Below are 17,128 nucleotides of genomic sequence, written 5' to 3'. Positions count from 1 at the left end.
AAACAACCCTTCTCTAAAATTAAAACATAATCACAATTAATATTAATATTATTTAATAACACGAAATATTTAAATCAATACAAATAACACAATATTATGCATTAGTCTAAAGTCTTATTCATTTTAAACATAAAACATTAACTTATAGTCTTATAATGAATAATAACACAAAATATTAAGGTTTACAATACTTAAATTCCACATAAGAATAGCCATCATCCATCACTAATAACACAAAATATTAATTGTGTATGACGACCAGGCCACCGGGTCGAGTTTGGATGACCCGAACTATGGTCCAAACCCGATCCGAAATAATGATCAAGTCTATTTTTGAGACACTTACCCGACCTTAGACCCGTTAAAATCACACTAAATTAGTCCCTAAAATGCTCGGGACCGGACCATACACACCCCTAGCTGCAACTGCCGAGGGAGAAGTGCCACCCAAGGAAAATGTCTCATCCAATGAACTTGACGGAGGCTCGTTCAGGTCCACATCAAGGGGACTCTGGTGTTTGGGTACCTGGACTCTATGGAAGGTTGCCCCATCCTCCTGGATAATAGCGCTGATCTCTTCCAAGAAGCGAGATCCTCCGAACTCACTATCAAGCCCGTCGCTACCTAGCAAATTCGAAAGGAGCTCACCCGGGCTCGTAAATGTTTGACTCTCATGCAGTGCTATATCACTGCTAAGGACATCAACAAAATAATCATTGAATACCCACTACCACACTGAAAGCCACCCTCACCCCTTCTTCCACCTCCACCTTCACCCTCTTCATCACCCCCACCACCACCTCCACAACCCCCATCACCTCCATCGACATCATATCCACCACCACTACCATCATACACTAGCACCTCCAACTCTACTCTCATCCTGATCACCCCCGCCATCACCTCCAACGTCATCCCTACCATCACCACCGTCATTGTCGCCTCTCCTAATATGTCACCTTCTACCTCGACCGCGCCCTTCGCCTCATCGACAACATCAATCACATTATCAAGCTATCTCCACTCATGATCACTTGCTCGTATACCGACACGATGTCTCTGCTCCACTTGACATCTGTCAGGAATGTCTGGCACCTTATCCATCCCAGGAATCCCACCGGGACCTCTCTGCGTCGCCTCGATTGGGATTGGATCTGCTTTGGGGTCTTTGAGAAAGAACTCTGGAGATAGGAATCTCCTCACATGCTCATGTCACTACTCCCAAGTAAGCCTCTGATCGGTTCGCCTGGACTAATGTATATGCCAACTCTGTAGGGTGGTCAGACACCACCGGTCTCCGCCTCTACCATCCTTCGACATCAGAAAATCAATGTCGAGTGCAGGTTGTGGGCGATGCTGTACTCCACCAAGTTGTGATAGTTGGTAAAAAAAGTTCAAATTTTTCAAAAAAAAAACGATCTTTAAATAGCTAGTCTAATTAAATCATACTGAATCGGTCTTTAAATTCATTAAATTTTGGGTCAAACATAGAATTTCTAACATTTGTTGTACGGATACAATTTTAACCATTGAATTAGCATCTTTCTATTTGATCTATTAAGGTCTGAAAAAATATCTTTCCCACCAAAGACAAAGCCATTCTTTGAAAACTATCTTCTCCTCGAAAAGCATGAGGCATGGGGGATTAATTAAAATTAAGAACTTAGAAGCTGATAATGCGTATCTCTCTAGTTATCACCAATACATGGCAACCTAACTACCTAACTAATTAAGATTGGTGCTAGACCATGCAATCAATTTCATTGTTGTTTGCTTACTATAAAGTTCGGATACTTGGCTGAGTTGTCTTATCTGCGTGTCGGACACATTTCGGACATGACACTCACCCGATAGGTTGTGTCTAACATTATCTTAATAAAAAATAAAAAATATTTTTCCGACACATCTAAATACCATTATATGTCAGTGTTCAGTTTTATTTTTAACATATATTTTTAAAATAAATTTAGATATAATATATATTATTATTTATTAAAATAAAAAATATTTTAAATACTTGATATAATTAAAATAAGATATTAAAAGCAATTAAAAATTTTAATTTATATTTTAATATCAATAAAATATTAAAATATCATTACAATTTATCCAAAAAATATTTTATCTTTTATATATATGTGTGTCCCGTATCATGTAAAATTTTAAAATTCACGTGTCGACATAATCGTATCGTGTCCCGTGTGGGCATCATAGTTTACTCATATTAGAAGGAGAATAACGAAGCACTATTTGATTATTTGTATTTTGTGTTGATAATGCTCACAGTTGGAAATTAAATCTATATGCCACCATGTTTAATTTGTTTGGATAAAAAAGTCTGTTTTGTTTTTGCCGAAGCTATAATTATCGCTCCTTTGTTCCTTACTTAAAAGAATACTACCTTTGTACGTACTCTATGGACCAACCGTCATATATTGTCTAATGACACAACACAGGCATTTTCCTCTTTGTCAATGTATGTACCCCACCTAATATTCCGTTAAATAATTATCTCATTTAACTAATTTACGCTTTAATCGTATGCTCAGCAATCAATCCTTATGGCTGCTTTTGGTTTAGGATTGAAAATATTGCAAGTACATTAAATATTTTTTTAACGATAAATCTTTTTTGTTTACCTTTTCTTTTCTTAATAATTTTGCTTCACCGTAAATATATTGTAGCTTTTGTATTAAATTATTAGATTAAAAAAAGTCATTGTTAATTTTTTTATTTAATCTTTATAACAAAAATACTAAAAATAATTATTAGAATTTTTTTATTTTGATTTTTTATGGTTATGCTTTACAAAAAAAAATACTTTTTATATTATTATTTTAGTACTTTTTTAAAATTTTAATTTTTTTCATAGTATATATGTTCTTGTTTAGAGTTTTTTTATGTTTCCTTATATATATTGTTGTATTTTTTAATAGAAATTTTAATACTTATTATTTATATAAGTTTTTTTAATCATTTTTATTGATATATTTTTTAATAGAATTTTGTTGTTTTTTGTTTGATTTTGTATAATTTTCACTATATATTCCTAAATTAGTATGTATTTTATTTATTATTATTATTATTTATAATTTAAATTATTAATTCTATTAGAAAGATCAAATTAAATACAAGAAAATAGTACTAAAGATGAGTACTGAAAATTATGATAAAAAAGAATACTAAATTTTAATATAGAAATTTAAATTCTTTTCAAATAAATATTTATAGCCAAAGAGTTTTAAAAAACTTCATATTTTTTTTTAGTAATTTTAATCTAAATTCAAACAATATTTATTTTATTATAATTTATCTTAATACAAATTATTAAACATAAATTATTTTAATACAAACTCATTTTTTATCAAAATTAAATTTATAAAATCAATTTAATATAAACTTTTAATTCAAACAATCAACACACATACATAAAATTCCACTGCTTCGAGAGAAGAAAAGATATTCAACTTAACCTTAGAGAAAAAAACATAATTATAAAAATTATATTACATGTATTTTCACTTGAAACTTAAATTATAGTGACAGCTAGAAATGAAAAGTCAAGCACATCCGTTTCTTTAGCTTTCAGAAGAGTTTATGAATTGTGGAACAGAAATGGTCCACATCCAATAGGATACAGAGGTGGTGAGCCAATTAATTTATATTATAATAAGTTAAGTGCTGACGTTAATATAACATAACATACTTACACCTGGGTCTGTATTCTCTGATGTGGCTCATTTTGCTTGTTTTTTGGAAATGATAATTACCTAGTTTGACCTCGTTCTTTCTTTTGCTATTTTAAATTTTTTAATTTTTTAATTTAGTATTTGTAGGATTGAGTAATTCTGGACTTCCTACTTGGAATTTGTGAATCAGAGAATTCAAGATTTTAAGTAAGAAAAATAGTGTAATTTTTATTTTTTTATATTAATTTTAATTTTTTTTACGGTAAATAATTGAATTGATTTAAAATTAAAATATGTATTAAATACAAATTTTAAAATAATACTAATATTAATAAAAAAATATCATATCATCTTAAATTTATATTAGATATTATTTTTAAATTAATATTCGTATCAAATAAGAAGATACTGTGTCTTTTCAAAAAATAAAATTAATAAAAATACCTTTTTTATTATTGATTATTTTTTGTTAATTTTTTTATTTGTCATTATATATTTTTATAACTGAAATTGTTGTATATTATATTTATTATTTTTATTTTTTATAATATAATTTATTGAGTCTATTAAATAAAACAAATTAAACAAAAATATTAACAATAATAATAATAATAATAATAATAGCAAAAAATTGTAAAGTATTAATACTATATAAAAAATATACTTAAAAAAGTAATCAAAAAATTAAACATGTTTAAAAAGATATAATATTATCATTTAATATCATATCTTTTTTAATAATTATTTATCTAAAAATAATTTTAATTAATATTATTTAAATAATATTTATTTTATTAAAATTAAGGACAAATCATATAAAGAAATAAATTGAAATAGAAAATTACATGGATCTCCTAGATTGGAAAACGTTACGTAGATGCTATAATTTTATGTAAATCGAAGCAACTTATTTCGATTTACGTTCAGTTAATATAAATCGAAACAAGCTAATTCGATTTACTTAGGATGTGTGTTCTATATAAATAGGGTAATAACATAGAGTGTTGAATTGAGGGTAAATTGACAATTGCTAGTAAAGATAGTTTTCTAGTTTTTGTGCACAATAAAAGTACAATTAAGAGAAAAACGCGATCGGAAATAAAATTCACTAATAAAGATATGTTGAGCGTCTTTACCAGACCTTTCATGAGCCTTGTTGATTTTCAGAACACTATACCACAGAAATTAGGAACGCATGGAATGAAACGAATTGAGAAGTTATATTATCGAATTCCAATTTTTGTTGTCCGCGATAGGGTGAAGTACAACTCGTTTGTGATAGTGACGAGGATTTGCAAGTTTTATTTCACTGTCGTCGTCAGTTTCCGAAGGTGAGAATCCCTGAATTATTGGCCAAGCTTGTGGATGCGGTCTCTAGCTCAGGAGAATCGAGCCGGAATCATCCATCATTACCAACGGTAGCAGCCTCCAGTTCAACCCCTGTTATTCCATCTTCATCTGTGTCTGTAATTGCATCTGGGGCAGATTTAGTGGCATTTCTGTCTTTTGCAGCTGATCTACACCACGATGAGATCGCGAAACTAGGTGCTAACATGAATACTCCTGTTGTGATTCTGATTCCTGGGGGAGTTGGAGAACTGGATGCGGTGGAAGATGTCCTAGGGGATGAGGATGATGTGGAGCCTGCCACGATTGCTGATGACAGCGATGATGATTTAGGAAAAAGTATTCCCATTGGGGATAGTGGAGCATCGAGCTTGGAAACTCAGTAGTACCTGCCGTACTTTTCGACTCTGGACTTGGATGCGATGAGACTGGGAGGTTACCGAATGTAGAATCCGATTTTGGCGTGAGAGATTCACAGGAAAATGTGGGTCTAGGGGAGTTCCAAGTCGGACAACAGTTTCATAATAAAGAGAAAATCATCTTATGTGTGAAGATTTATACTATCCGGTGGGGGATTGAGTACAAAGGGATGGAGTCGGACCATGACAAGTACAAAGGCAAGTGTAAGAAGTTTGAAAATAGTTGCAGATCGTTGATTCGGATCATGCTACAGCATCAAAGAAGTATATGGGAGGTCAGACAGTATAATGGACCTTATACATGTTTGGCTACCTCCATTTCCAATTATCACAAGAAGCTTGATTATCATGTGATATCTGCTTTCATCTTTTCTATGATCAGAGCTGATATGACTGTGTCCATCAAGATATTACAGAATGCGACAGAGGCACATTTTGGATTTAGACCTACGTACCAGAGGATGTGGTTGGCCAAGCAAAAGGTCGTCGCTCATATATATGGTGATTGGGAAGAGGCCTATAATAAGCTGCCAAGATGGGTGCTCGATGTGAAGATAACAATGCCAAATGGTATTGCAGTTTTGAGAACAAGTCTTGTGCGAGTTAGAGGCCAAGATGATGGTGAGTCATCTTTTTTCACCGAATTTTTTTGTCATTCTCACTGTGCATTGAGGAATTCAAGTATTGTAAGCCGTTGGTTAGTATTGTCGGGACCCACTTATACAGCAAATATGGGGAAACATTGCTAGTTGCGATAGCTCAAGATGGAAATTCTAATATCGTTCCTATTGCTTTTGCCCTAGTGGAGGGTGAGAATATAGAGTCAAGGTCTTTTTTCTTGTCTCACGTACTACAGCAAATGACTCCTCATCTAGGCATATTCGTGATCTCTGATAGGCATAAGGGGATCAAGACAGCGTTGGAAGCACATGTTGGTGGATGGAATCCGCCTGCTGCTTATCGTGCATTCTGTATTATGCACGTTGCAGTGAATTTTGAGTTGAGTTTCAAGGGATAAGAATATAAGATGGCAGGAGGCTTCTAGTCAACACTGCTTATGCGCAGAGCCAAAGACTGAGGTTGAGTTTCATTATTGGTTTGACATCCTTCGGACTGAAGATCTGACAATGTGTGACTGGGCAAATAGGATAGAGTATGACAAGTGGACTTAGCATCGAGAGGGTTGTAGATTCGACCATATGACTACAAATATTTTCGAATGTGTTAACTCAATGATAAAGGGTGTCAGGAACCTTTCAGATTGTTTTTTGGTGAAGTCCACTTATGGAAGATTGGCAGAGCTCTTTGTTTGCAAGGGAAGAAAGTTGAGGCATAGTTGGGTCAGGTCAGCAGTTTAGTCAGTCACTTATGAAAGTAATGGAGACAAACCTGAAGGCATCGAGATGTTTTACCGTGACACTGTATGATAAGGATAATTCAGAGTTTAATGTGGCTGAGACAACTCCAACAAATAATTTCTCACTTGGTACTTACAGGGTCTCGTTGAGATATCGGACTTGCGATTGTGGATACTTTCAGGCACTTCACTACGCATGTTGCTATACAGTTGCTTGCTGTGTATATTCCCGCCTAAGTTGGGCAACTTATGTCCACAAGGTATATCACCTCAGTACGGTGTTTAATGTCTACCAGATGGGATTTAATCCTCCCATCCTAGAAAGTTTTTGACCACCTTATGATGGTCCTACCATCATCCTGGATGCTAGTAAGAGACGTACATCTGAAGGTCGTCTGAGGAGCACTATAATTCGCACTAGTATGGATGAGGTCAATCCAAATCGACCAAAGCAGTGTGGGCTATACAGACAGCCTGGTCATACTAGGCAGAGCTGTCCACAGGGAGGAGGCATCGGGGGATCTGGAGCACCTAGTGGAGTTTGGTGTTTTCTTTATTATGTTTCTTATTTGGTTGTTCACTGTATTTGGGTTTATTGTTTCCTAGCAATGTTTGTGTTGTTTTGTGTTTCATTTCATGTGTATGTGTAGTTCTTTATTAATGTCTTGTAGATGTCTTGTGTTTGCTAATGTTAACGTATTTTTTTCAATATATTGTTACATGTACTATTTTTTCCTGTGAAATTTCAACAGCTATCAACGAAGAACTTTTGTTGCTTATATTTTTCAATCTCATCCAAGAAGTATGCAATGAAATAACACAATAGGATAATAACATAATAACATAGCATGATAACCTAATAACATAACAACATAGCAAGATAATATAAAAACATAGCATCGTAACCTAAACACATGATAACATATTGGCATAACATAATCCTGAACTCAACACAATGACAAGAGATACACAACGTAACAACATATAACTAAACAGTCATCCGAATAGTCAGAATAGATGCGATCTTGTGAAGTAGCGGCATGGACGCCTGATCCTCTGTGCTTTCTGAGCGAGAGGTACCTCATCCTCATTCTTGTAAGCTAACATGCGAAAATATCCAAATTTTCAAGACTCTAAAGATTATTTGACATGGTAAAATTCACTTAGAAAAATATAACAAAAACAACCCTTCTCTAAAATTAAAACATAATCACAATTAATATTAATATTATTTAATAACACGAAATATTTAAATCAATACAAATAACACAATATTATGCATTAGTCTAAAGTCTTATTCATTTTAAACATAAAACATTAACTTATAGTCTTATAATGAATAATAACACAAAATATTAAGGTTTACAATACTTAAATTCCACATAAGAATAGCCATCATCCATCACTAATAACACAAAATATTAATTGTGTATGACGACCAGGCCACCGGGTCGAGTTTGGATGACCCGAACTATGGTCCAAACCCGATCCGAAATAATGATCAAGTCTATTTTTGAGACACTTACCCGACCTTAGACCCGTTAAAATCACACTAAATTAGTCCCTAAAATGCTCGGGACCGGACCATACACACCCCTAGCTGCAACTGCCGAGGGAGAAGTGCCACCCAAGGAAAATGTCTCATCCAATGAACTTGACGGAGGCTCGTTCAGGTCCACATCAAGGGGACTCTGGTGTTTGGGTACCTGGACTCTATGGAAGGTTGCCCCATCCTCCTGGATAATAGCGCTGATCTCTTCCAAGAAGCGAGATCCTCCGAACTCACTATCAAGCCCGTCGCTACCTAGCAAATTCGAAAGGAGCTCACCCGGGCTCGTAAATGTTTGACTCTCATGCAGTGCTATATCACTGCTAAGGACATCAACAAAATAATCATTGAATACCCACTACCACACTGAAAGCCACCCTCACCCCTTCTTCCACCTCCACCTTCACCCTCTTCATCACCCCCACCACCACCTCCACAACCCCCATCACCTCCATCGACATCATATCCACCACCACTACCATCATACACTAGCACCTCCAACTCTACTCTCATCCTGATCACCCCCGCCATCACCTCCAACGTCATCCCTACCATCACCACCGTCATTGTCGCCTCTCCTAATATGTCACCTTCTACCTCGACCGCGCCCTTCGCCTCATCGACAACATCAATCACATTATCAAGCTATCTCCACTCATGATCACTTGCTCGTATACCGACACGATGTCTCTGCTCCACTTGACATCTGTCAGGAATGTCTGGCACCTTATCCATCCCAGGAATCCCACCGGGACCTCTCTGCGTCGCCTCGATTGGGATTGGATCTGCTTTGGGGTCTTTGAGAAAGAACTCTGGAGATAGGAATCTCCTCACATGCTCATGTCACTACTCCAAGTAAGCCTCTGATGGTCCTGGGTCTTCCACCACATCAAATCGTAACACATGATCGGTTCGCCTGGACTAATGTATATGCCAACTCTGTAGGGTGGTCAGACACCACCGGTCTCCGCCTCTACCATCCTTCGACATCAGAAAATCAATGTCGAGTGCAGGTTGTGGGCGATGCTGTACTCCACCAAGTTGTGGTAGCATCCTATCCATTTGATGTCACTCTATCACAGCAAAGTAAATCAATGTAGTGACAGTCCTCCATAGTGCCATATGTCAAGGCTCCAGGATCTCGGGATAAACTACATGAACCATATCCAATGCGCTATATGGCATCTACGTGAATTGGTAAAGAATGAAGAGCATTGCAAGTCAATTTACATCCAGTAAGTAGTTTAAAGAAACACCAACAATGAATGCTTGAAAGCTAAAACACTCATGTCTCTCAACTGGAGTAAATCTATCCTGAGCCTCCAATGTGCGACTCTAGGTTCCTTCTCGCTCGATGTGGGCTGATAACCGGACTACCTGACACCGAAAACTTGTTATTAACAACGACAATAATCTGTAATATATATTACTAAACATGACAACTATAAACGGTGAGTACGTCGTTGCCAACAGCCAATGAAAGGCCTCAAAATCATCGAACCTGAAACCCGGGAAGAGCCAAAAGATCCATGACTGGAGGAGCTGCAGAGGACCGGCCAACTTAACCACATTTTTGTTGGCCGCACGACACAAGCACTGGTATAACCACGATAGAGCGGTAAATTTCCAATTGTATCCACCCATGTCCTCTAATCTCGCTACGTACAATAGCCACCAGATATGTATGCATGTATTGGACTTGTTACCAAAGCTGGGTGGATAATAACATCATGATGTAAGCCCTCGCGTACCTCCTGATTGTTTCCTCGTATGTGCCTTGAGAAAGGTGAGTGAATGTCTCCTGCATCCAAGTGCACTTTACAGTGAACTTGTCGATGCAGTCCGCCGGAGGAAACACACCTAACAACTTTTGGAACCAACTCTTGCTGTTTGCTCGCCATCAATGAATCGCTCGAAGTCCGTCAGGCAACTGCTGATGTACTGTCCATCGATGGGAAGCCCTAAATGATACGCAACATCCTGAAGCATAATTGTGCACTCCCCGAACGGCATGTGAAAGGTATGAGTCTCGGACCGCCACTATTCGACAATCGCACTGACCAGCAACTCATCCAACCTAAACCAGTGGTTGGTGAGCCTTACAAGATGGGCTAATTCGGCCATCTGCAGGTACGATATGATTCTGTCATCTAGAGGAATACTATGCTGCCTCCTCATGCTAGTGATACATCGATGTAGCTGCACAACAATAAAAAAAGATTCTTTTAAAACCATCACAATTAATAAACCAATTCACCAAAAGACTATCACAGAATTCAGACCCTTCTCAACAAAATGATATCCAACTTTAATCCATAATATCCTAAAGCAGACAACTCTACTATAAATAAACATTAATATAAATCATGATACATCCTATACATAAATAACCTAATGATAAATAATTTAATTAAGTTCTATTAAACCAAATTAAATTAAATTCTAACGGTACATAATTAATCTAATATTCAATACGCAAACTATAAAAACAAACTAAATTAAATTATTTTAGTTTAAAAACTAATATTTAAGTATTAAATTACATTAACTTTAAATAAATTAAACTCGCCAAAAAAAATTTTAATCCAGACTAAATTAATTTTAACTAAAATAAAAATAAATTAAATTATTGTCCGTTAACCTAATATTTAAGAATTAAATTAATATTAAAAAATTAAACTAATTTAAATCATTGCCAAATTTCTACTATCCATTTAAAATCTACATTAGTAAATCCTAAATTTCCAAAAACTCTCTAATCTAATTAATTACTATTATAACTAAGCTAAAATCTACATTAGTAAATCCTAAATTTTCAAAAACTCTCTAATCTAATTAATTATTATTATAACTAAGCATCGTTTAATACTATTCTATCTTACATTATACTTTTAAAATTTTAAAAAACACTAAATCACTTGCGAAATTACAAATCTCAATAGCCCACATAATAAAATTCTAAACGACTTAACATCACAAACTACTATTTATTTTTTAAAGATATTCAATTTCGGAAACTAACCTCTTCATGAATAGAGCGAGCAATATGGACGACGCCGTCTAACCTATGGTCCAGATCATCTTCCATTTTCATAGTCTAAATCTCAAGGTATTTTTGGGTGAAAATTTTTTTGAAATGAGGTAAAATGTAATTTGAAGCATTTAACTTCAAACTCTTTATGTAGGTAGCCACCCAATAAATCGAAGCACTCTACCTCGATTTACCAATATCATCGTTTTAAGTAAATCGAAACAGCTTATTTCGATTTACTAATGCCTAATTCGAATCCACTCAATTCGAATTACTATGGACAAAAATCATAAATATAATTCAAAGTCTACATATTCAATTTATCCATCATGGATGTACTTCAAACCTTATTAAATCAACCCAAACTCATTTAATTTATTATTAAAATGACTAAATTGAATTAATCTAATTCAATTTACATAAATTAGTGTATGAGAACATACACATAACGTTTTTTATTTTAAAAAATCTATATAAATTTAATTTTCATTTCACTTTTTAGGTCATTTGCCTCAAAATTAATTTTAGTATAAAATTGTCAAATATAAATTATATTAACCCAAACTCAATTTTACTTAAAATCAATTCAATAAAATCATGTTATTCAAACTCTATAATTTAGCTATAAATAAATTATATTTCATCAGATACCGGAAAAAATATTATATTTTCATGCCACTTTTGTGTCGGACTAGGATCATTATCATCCTTCATCTATCATTCTATTGCCTATTTGATACTCTAATTACAGTTACGGATGCAGTGACCTCACAAAAATCCTCTGACTAGTACTTCTTTTCTTTCGAAATAATGACTTAAAATTGCTCCTACTTTAAACCATTTTCATTCCTTGTGGACTTTTGCATTTCAGCGTTCAGGTCTTTAACCTCTCGCCCAAGTCATCATCACTCCTTGATAAATTATGCAAATCTCTTCCAATCATAAAATATCATGTTTTTAATTTAAATTTCTTCACTAGACAACTTGTCAAATCATTAGAGTTAATTTTAATTTTAAAAGGTGACTTCTTCTAAACTGTAAATTAGATATGTAGGAAAATGTATGCATAATTTGAGTGTTAATTATGAAGAACAAATTAAGAAAGAGCGATGATATTCAAACTCAATAGACATAAATTATTAAATATCGACACGGGAAACATTGATATTTTGGGGGCACTTGGATATTTTATGCGCTATCCAACCAGGAGAGAGTAGTGGCCTTGGCCCGCAAGCATTTGCAAGTAGAACGAAAAAGGTAACTACCACCACCATTACCCAAAACCATCAACATTAGATATACAAAACAACAACGGTATTACCTTTGCATTAAAAACTAGTCACTAAATTAATCACTGGTATAAATTATATATTAAAATATTTATTAAAAGTAAATTAAATAATATGTATTTAACTATTTATACAAATATATAATTATTAATTTAATAATTAATTTTTAATATATATTTAATATTTTTTATTTTAATATATACTTAATATTTTTTTAAATTGAATGAAAAAGATTGATGCAGAGTGCTCTGCCTTTTTTCTCAATTGTCAATGATGCCATGAAGAACGGGCCAGCCTCACTATTTACCAATTCATTAATTAATATAATTTCCACCTTCGGTTAACAAAGAAAAGTGACACAACACTAGACATCGTAATTGCATTTACAACTCTCCTTAAAGACAATAATAAAATAAATGAAAGTAAAAGAAATGGTAAATGCTAAATGCTAATGCTGTCGTAATACAAGACGTACGTTAGATTTGGCGAGGATTAAAAAAGGTCAACGGTCCTTGTCTTTATATTCCCATCCACAACCTCCTTTCTTTTCGATTCACAGACACATTCAACATTCAACACACACCACAGATCACAGAAAATGAAACTAGTTTGGTCCCCAGAGAGAGCATCTAACGCATACATCGACACTGTTAAATCAGTAAGTATAACCACAACTACCTTTTTTTTTTTTGCTTCATTGATCTCTCCAATTTACGCATTCTGGCGTCCTAACTTTGTTCTAATTTCGTTATGAGCAGTGCAAGCTTTACCGTCAATCAGGAGTGGCGGAAATGGTTTCCGCCATGGCTGCAGGGTGGAACGCGCAGGTCATCGTGGAGACATGGTCGCAGGGAGGCCTCATCGCTACTAGCGTTGGTTTAGCCATAGCTAGGCGCCACACCGGAGGAAGACACGTCTGCATAGTCCCCGACGAGAGGTCCAGATCAGAGTACGCCGCCAGCATGGGAGAGGCGGGGATGTTACCGGAGATCATGGTGGGTGAACCGGAGGAGGTGATGGCTGAGTTGACCGGGATAGATTTTTTGGTCGTGGATTCACGGCGAAAGGATTTCCCGAGAGTTCTGAGGCTGGCGAAACTGAGCAACAATGGTGCTGTGCTCTTGTGCAAGAACACGGGTTTTTCTCTCTCTTCCGTCAAATGGTGGAACCTTCTGGGAGGACATGGTTCAAGCCGTGGTGTTGTTCGTTCGGTGTTTCTTCCGGTGGGGAAGGGGCTTGACATGGCGCATGTCTCCTCCTCCGCCACCACCGGGGGTACTTCGGTCAATTCACAATCATCAGTCAGGGGTAATAATGGTAAGAGATGGATTAAGCATGTTGATCAACGCTCAGGGGACGTCCACTACATTCGAACTTGAATTAATTAGTTATCAGTTAATCACTGCTAAACCCTTTTTTATTATTTTTTTTCTTTCATTTTTGTAAATAGCAGCACGCGTGTAGTTTAGTACTGAGAAGTTAGAAGTATGAAGTAGATGTTATAAGAGGAGAAACAGCAGGACCTACCTACAATATTCGGGGTAAGGTCAATTGATTTTGCTGGCTAACTCTTATTAATTAATAACTTAACCTCCGCTTCCATGTAAGTAAATAACAAGAGACGATTTCGATCTATTATTTATTTATTTGTTTATTTCTCTTATTTGTGCTATCTTATGATGCCTACTCTTTTTTTAGTTGATTTCCCAATTCTGATTCTGCAGTAGCATATCTTCAAGTTTGAACTTTGAAGCAAGTTCCCTAGTGCTGTTGAGATGTTAGGTTATGCTTCTCCAATTCCAGGTTGTTTTTTCAACCATTCATCTAATATGGATCAGAGTATTTGAGCTTCTGTGGCTGCTACACTCAGAAACCACTATGGTTTAGATTTTAGAACTAATGATGTTACATAATTTTTGCTTTTTAAAATAACTTGTAGTATATACTCAATTAGGTTCTGACAAATTTTGTAGCAAATATTTTTGTTTTAAAAAATTTTATTATATTAAAATTTTTAAACTTTATAAAAATAAAATATATAAATTTTTATTATATATTTTTATTTAAATAAATAAATTCTAAAAAATGTAATGCAAAAATTTATATATTTTATTTTTATAAAATTTAAAAATCTCAACTGTTCAGAGATAAACATGTCCCATGCAAAATTTTTTCAAGTTATTTGAGTATATCCTCCATAACTTAATACTAAGTCACATAACTAGTTTGACGACTAAAAAACAATAAAAAACATAACTAGTCCAACTATTTTAACTTCTTCTGAGTGCTTTCTGTAAATGGCTAAAAGCACACTAGCAGGGTTAGGATAGCAGCCATAAGTGATTGATAACAAGTGTCATCTGCATGCTCTGTCAACAGGACCTTAGAAAAACAAAAGAAAATGCAATTACTATAATCAACCGTAGCAAAATTAGAAAAATTAAAAACTCAATTTCTTGCTATTCCAGAGGAGGTGGTGGGACATACGCACTAAGATGCAAGTAACATCAATTATTGTCTTTCGCTCCTAAATAATAAATACACAAAAAGTAGCATCGATAAGTACAAGGCATTTTCAGGCAAAATTTCAGTGAACCGAAACATAGCTTATCAAACAGGGGAGATGGTGTAGACTGTAGACTGACAATTTACCTTAAGGGCTTTAACCCGAATTTCTCAATTTTATCTTATTCAAGAGAAGAGAATCATGTATAGCGGACTCAAAAGAATATATATATATATATATATATATATATATATATATATATACACGTGAGTTTTTTTTTTAAATTTATGTGATTTTTTATTTTATTTTTTAAGATAATAAAAGTAGCTTGCTATTTAAATATTTTATGTAAAACTATATATTTTTATTTATCAACATATTTTTTTATTTATCAATCATATTTAAATACAACAGTATAAAAATATTTTTTATTTATGTATTATGTTAAAAATATTTAAAAATATATATAAATTATATCTTTTAAAAAACTTTTTAATTTTTGTAGTATTTTTATTTTTATTATTTAAAATTTGTTAAATATAGAGCTTGTTTGAGTAAGTTTTTTTAAAAAAAAATTGAGTTCTTTTTAAAAAAAATTTATAGAAAAATAAAAATAATTTTATGTTTAGATGTCTTATACAAAATTTTTTTTATTTATCAATTATAATAATATAAAAATATTTTTTTATTTATTATGTAAAAAATATTTTTTAAAATTGTTTTTTAAAATATATAAATTATAGCTTTACAAAAAATTTTTTTATAATATTTTTACTTTTATTATTAAAATTTACTAAATACGTTAAAAAATAAAAATATATATTTTTTATCAACTTAATAATACCTAAATAAGCATATACTAAAAAATAAAAAAGATATTTTTTAATAATTTAACGACACTCAAACAGATTCTACTATTTGATCGTAAATTGCAATGCACGCTAGCAACATTAACCATATGTTTAGGAACCAAATTACCAAAATAGAAAACAAAGACTCAATCACTAAGTAGAAAAAGATAACGGCAGGGAACCAAATTATATAGGATTTTGTGGTGTTTATCTCTCATAGTATGTTGTAAACTTGTAATTGCATGTTAAAATTAGCGAAAAAGACACGTGGATGATGAGATCACACCTAAGAGTGTTCATGGGTCGGGTTGAAAGAAAATGATTTTGAGTTGAAAGAAAACGTACATTACAATGGAAAATGTATCAACAATAATGAATAACGCTATTGATCTGATTCCGTCAACTATGAAAATGACCTAAAACTTGAGTTGAAAGAAAACGATTTTGAGGACCCAAAGCCCGAAAATTGTATTATAGCAATCCCTCAACTCGTTCTCAATTGCACCAATCGCTTGAAAGCCCAGCCATTTCCTCAAAAATGCCCTAGAAGCTATAAGTCATCAAAACAACTATATGCAAGAAATAATCAACTTGGGTTGGTCGAGTGGTCAGCTCACTTGTCCGTTTAAACAAGTGTCGGGTGTTCGAATAACGCCTTGTGCATGCAGCAACCCATTGGCCAGCGGCAGACCCTTAAATGGAGCTCAGATCCGTGACGGATTAGTCCTTGACCTGTCGCGTTGGGGGATACCATGAAAAAAAAATTATATACAAGAAATAATCTTTCAAGAAAAAAAAAGGTACATTCAACTAACAAAATAGGAAAAAGCACTATCCCTATCAGCTATCAACAAGAAAAAATACAAAACCAATAAGGCATGCAAGAAACGAATCATTTCAAAAAGCAAGCAAGAAGAAATGCAAACGTCTGATGCAAATGATAGTAAAACAAAAAGAAAAAAAAGGAACCAACCTTGGAGAAGTTGCAGAAGGATCAAACGGAAGACGGAATGCAAATGATAGAAAAACAAAAAGAAAACAAAGGAACCAACCTTGGAGAAGTTGCAGAAGGATCATACAGATGACAAAA

General features: G+C 33.8%; 2 protein-coding genes across 3 annotated transcripts; both read left to right on the top strand.

The window, feature by feature from the left end:
* Positions 1–5,625: 5,625 nt before the first annotated feature.
* On the top strand, positions 5,626–6,473 carry LOC140184831 (uncharacterized). Its single transcript, XM_072238014.1, has 2 exons — positions 5,626–6,076; positions 6,205–6,473. The coding sequence occupies exons 1-2, from the start codon at positions 5,626–5,628 to the stop codon at positions 6,471–6,473; spliced, it is 720 nt and encodes a 239-aa protein (XP_072094115.1).
* Positions 6,474–13,182: 6,709 nt separating this feature from the next.
* Positions 13,183–14,692, top strand: LOC112800877 (uncharacterized). Of its 2 annotated transcripts, XR_011881826.1 has the most exons (3): positions 13,183–13,339; positions 13,440–14,222; positions 14,406–14,692. XR_011881826.1 is itself a non-coding variant. In XM_025843321.3 (2 exons), the coding sequence occupies exons 1-2, from the start codon at positions 13,280–13,282 to the stop codon at positions 14,058–14,060; spliced, it is 681 nt and encodes a 226-aa protein (XP_025699106.1). In that variant the 5' UTR covers positions 13,183–13,279; the 3' UTR covers positions 14,061–14,340. The 2 variants fall into 2 exon arrangements, 1 of the variants encoding a protein (XP_025699106.1); XM_025843321.3 differs by lacking the exon at positions 14,406–14,692 and having other exon boundaries at positions 13,440–14,340.
* Positions 14,693–17,128: the final 2,436 nt, after the last annotated feature.

This window comes from Arachis hypogaea, chromosome 5 (assembly GCF_003086295.3).
Source record: "Arachis hypogaea cultivar Tifrunner chromosome 5, arahy.Tifrunner.gnm2.J5K5, whole genome shotgun sequence".
In the NCBI taxonomy this organism is placed as follows: domain Eukaryota; kingdom Viridiplantae; phylum Streptophyta; class Magnoliopsida; order Fabales; family Fabaceae; genus Arachis; species Arachis hypogaea.
The sequence above is the reverse complement of the archived record's forward strand: the minus strand, read 5'-3'. Positions and strand labels throughout refer to the sequence as shown.